At 48.3% G+C, this 2840-nt stretch overlaps 1 protein-coding gene across 1 annotated transcript; it reads left to right on the forward strand.

Annotated features, from left to right (window-relative positions):
• Positions 1-1884: 1884 nt before the first annotated feature.
• On the forward strand, positions 1885-2622 carry LOC136691458 (uncharacterized). The gene has a single exon (XM_066664017.1). It carries the CDS (start codon positions 1885-1887, stop codon positions 2620-2622), a length of 738 nt encoding a protein of 245 aa, XP_066520114.1.
• The last annotated feature ends 218 nt before the right edge of the window (positions 2623-2840 follow it).

Genomic DNA, 2840 nt, shown 5'->3' on the forward strand with positions numbered 1-2840 from the left:
CAGTTAAGATTAAACATCCAAACACTGCTTTTCTAAATGTCTGGAATCTGCAGTTAAATATTCAGGTTACATTTAGAGGGTTAGGAGTTAAGTTTTAAGGCTGCTGTTTCACTCACGGTTGCCGGATATTCCAGTCTCTTTGATAAATACTGGGAATGGTCTTTTATTAAAATCTGTACATTTTTCTATGATACCAGGTGGGTTTGTGGGTATTAATTCACATTACATTTCATTACAATTTACACATTAATTGGGATGGAATTATATAATTAATAAAGTATGTACTAATTTAGTTTAAATTTAGTTGCAGTACAAAATAAAATTCTTCAATCAGTCCTTCCCAGGATGACACACACTCACAAACTCACACCTATGGACCTTTTGAGTTGCCAATCCACCTACCAACCTGTGTTTTTGGACCGTGGGAGGAAACCAGAGCACCCGGAGGAAACCTACGCAGACACAGGGAGAACACACCACACTCCTCACAGACAGTCACCCGGAGGAAACCCACACAGACACAGGGAGAACACAACACACTCCTCACAGACAGTCACCCGAAGGAAACCCACGCAGACACAGGGAGAACACGCCACACTCCTCACAGACAGTCACCCAGAGGAAACCCACACAGACACAGGGAGAACACACCACAATCCTCACAGACAGTCACCCGGAGGAAACCCACACAGACACAGGGAGAACACACCACACTCCCCAAAGACAGTAACCTGGAGGAAACCCACGCAGACACAGGGAGAACACACCACACTCCTCACAGACTGTAACATGCTTAGTTTTGTGTTCTGTTGTATTATTTCTTGTTTGTTCTCCCCTCGTCATAAGACTGTTTCCCCCGTCTTGTGTCTGCTTCCTGCTTGTTCTCAGGTCATGTGATACCCTCCCTTGTGTATCTAGTGTCACGTGTCTTAGTGTCCAGGTGTCCCTTGTTGGTGTGGTCTTTATATAGTCCTGTACAGTGTTTCTTGTTGTGAGTCATCTGATGTATCAATGTTGTATGTATGTATGTTGTTTGTATGCATGCTTTCTCTGCTTCATGTCTCTCTTGTCACTTTATATCTAGTTCTATGTTTAAAGCCTTGTCTAGCCTTGCTCTTTGTTTAGCCTTGCTCTGTGTTTAGCCTTGCTCTGTGTTTAGCCTTGCTCTGTGTTTAGCCTTGCTTTAGCTTTGTTTAGCTTCTTGTATAGGGTTTAGCTTTGTTTAGCTTCTTGTTTAGGGTTTAGCTTTGTTTAGCTTTTTGTTTAGTGTTTAGCTTTGTTTAGCTTCTTGTTTAGTGTTTAGCTTTGTTTAGCTTCTTGTTTAGTGTTTAGCTTTGTTTAGCCTCTTGTTTAGTGTTTAGCTTTGTTTAGTTTCCTTGTTTAGTGTTTAGTCTGTGTTTAGTCCTTGTGTTTAGTGTCCTAGCCCTTGTGCTTAGCCTCTCTGTCTAGTTCTGTTATTGTTATTAAAAGTCTCCTGCACTTACATTCATTCCTGTTAATATCTCTGTAACTCTGACACCCTGCATTGTTACAGAATGACCCACCCACTCAAGGAGGTAGTGGGAGATTTGGGATTCTCTGTAGAACTCACTACTGCAGGGGGTCAGTGCAGTGCTCAAAAAAAGAGCCAAAAGAAAAAAGTCCGCTCTTGCTTCAAGTCCTGCTTCTGCTTCGAGTCCTGCTCCTGCTTTGAGTCCCCAGGTTCCTGAGTCTTCACAGGCTTTAAGTTCAGGCCCCAGGGACGTAACACTGGTGTGCCGGTATGCTCATGTTCTGCAAGCCAAGGTGACTGAACTTGCAGTTTTGGTCCGGCTATCCTTGCCAGTGTTAAAGTCTTGTGAAGATCGGGACCTTATGGACTTAATTTTTAAATTGACGGCATTTATGAATTTGTTTGGGGGGGAGCATGTTGAGTGGACCTTGGAGTCCAAAGGGTCTGTGGATCAAAAGCTCACAGGGGCTGCTCCAGAGGGTCCAGAGCCCCCGGCTGCTCCAGAGGGTCCAGAGCCCCCGGCTGCTCCAGAGGGTCCAGAGCCCCCGGCTGCTCCAGAGGGTCCAGAGCCCCCGGCTGCTCCAGAGGGTCCAGAGCCCCCGGCTGCTCCAGAGGGTCCAGAGCCCCCGGCTGCTCCAGAGGGTCCAGAGCCCCCGGCTGCTCCAGAGGGTCCAGAGCCCCCGGCTGCTCCAGAGGGTCCAGAGCCCCCGGCTGCTCCTGAGGATCCAGAGCCCCCGGCTGCTCCTGAGGATCCAGAGCCCCCGGCTGCTCCTGAGGAAGTGAGGGTGGCGATCAAGGCCGCTCCGGATCCAGTGAAAGCGGCGATCAAGGCCGCTCCGGATCCAGTGAGGGCGGCGATCCAGGCAGCTCCTGTTCCCGCAAAGGCGACTTCCGCTGCTCCGGATCCAGTAAAGCCAGCATCTCTTGTTCTTGCTCTTGTTCCTGCGATGGCAGCAATTGCCGCTCCTGTTCCCGCGAAGACAGCACCTTCCACTTCTGTTCACGTCCCTCGATCGGGCTCCAAGGTTCCTAGAACTTTGCCCAGGCTGGCCTCTCAGACATTGCCACAGCTTTATGCCAGTCCTGGGCACTCCTCTATGTTTGTTTTTGTTCATTTGTCTGCTCGGTGAGGCATGCTTTAGGAGGGGGGTTATGTAACGTGCTTAGTTTTGTGTTCTGTTTTGTATTGTTTCTTGTTTGTGCTCCCCTCGTCATAAGACTGTTTCCCCCTGTCTTGTGTCTGCTTCCTGCTTGTTCTTAGGTACCCTTACTTTGTGTATCTAGTGTCACGTGTCTTAGTGTCCAGGTGTCCCTTGTTGGTGTGGTCTTTATATAGTCCTGTACAGTG

The sequence above is a fragment of the Hoplias malabaricus genome, chromosome 3 (genome assembly GCF_029633855.1).
Source record: "Hoplias malabaricus isolate fHopMal1 chromosome 3, fHopMal1.hap1, whole genome shotgun sequence".
Classification (NCBI taxonomy): Eukaryota; Metazoa; Chordata; class Actinopteri; order Characiformes; family Erythrinidae; genus Hoplias; species Hoplias malabaricus.

What these genes read in the sequence shown, in the direction of transcription:
- LOC136691458 (XM_066664017.1), top strand. Translation starts at nt 1,885, where the DNA reads ATGAATTTGTTTGGGGGGGAGCATGTTGAGTGGACCTTGGAGTCCAAA.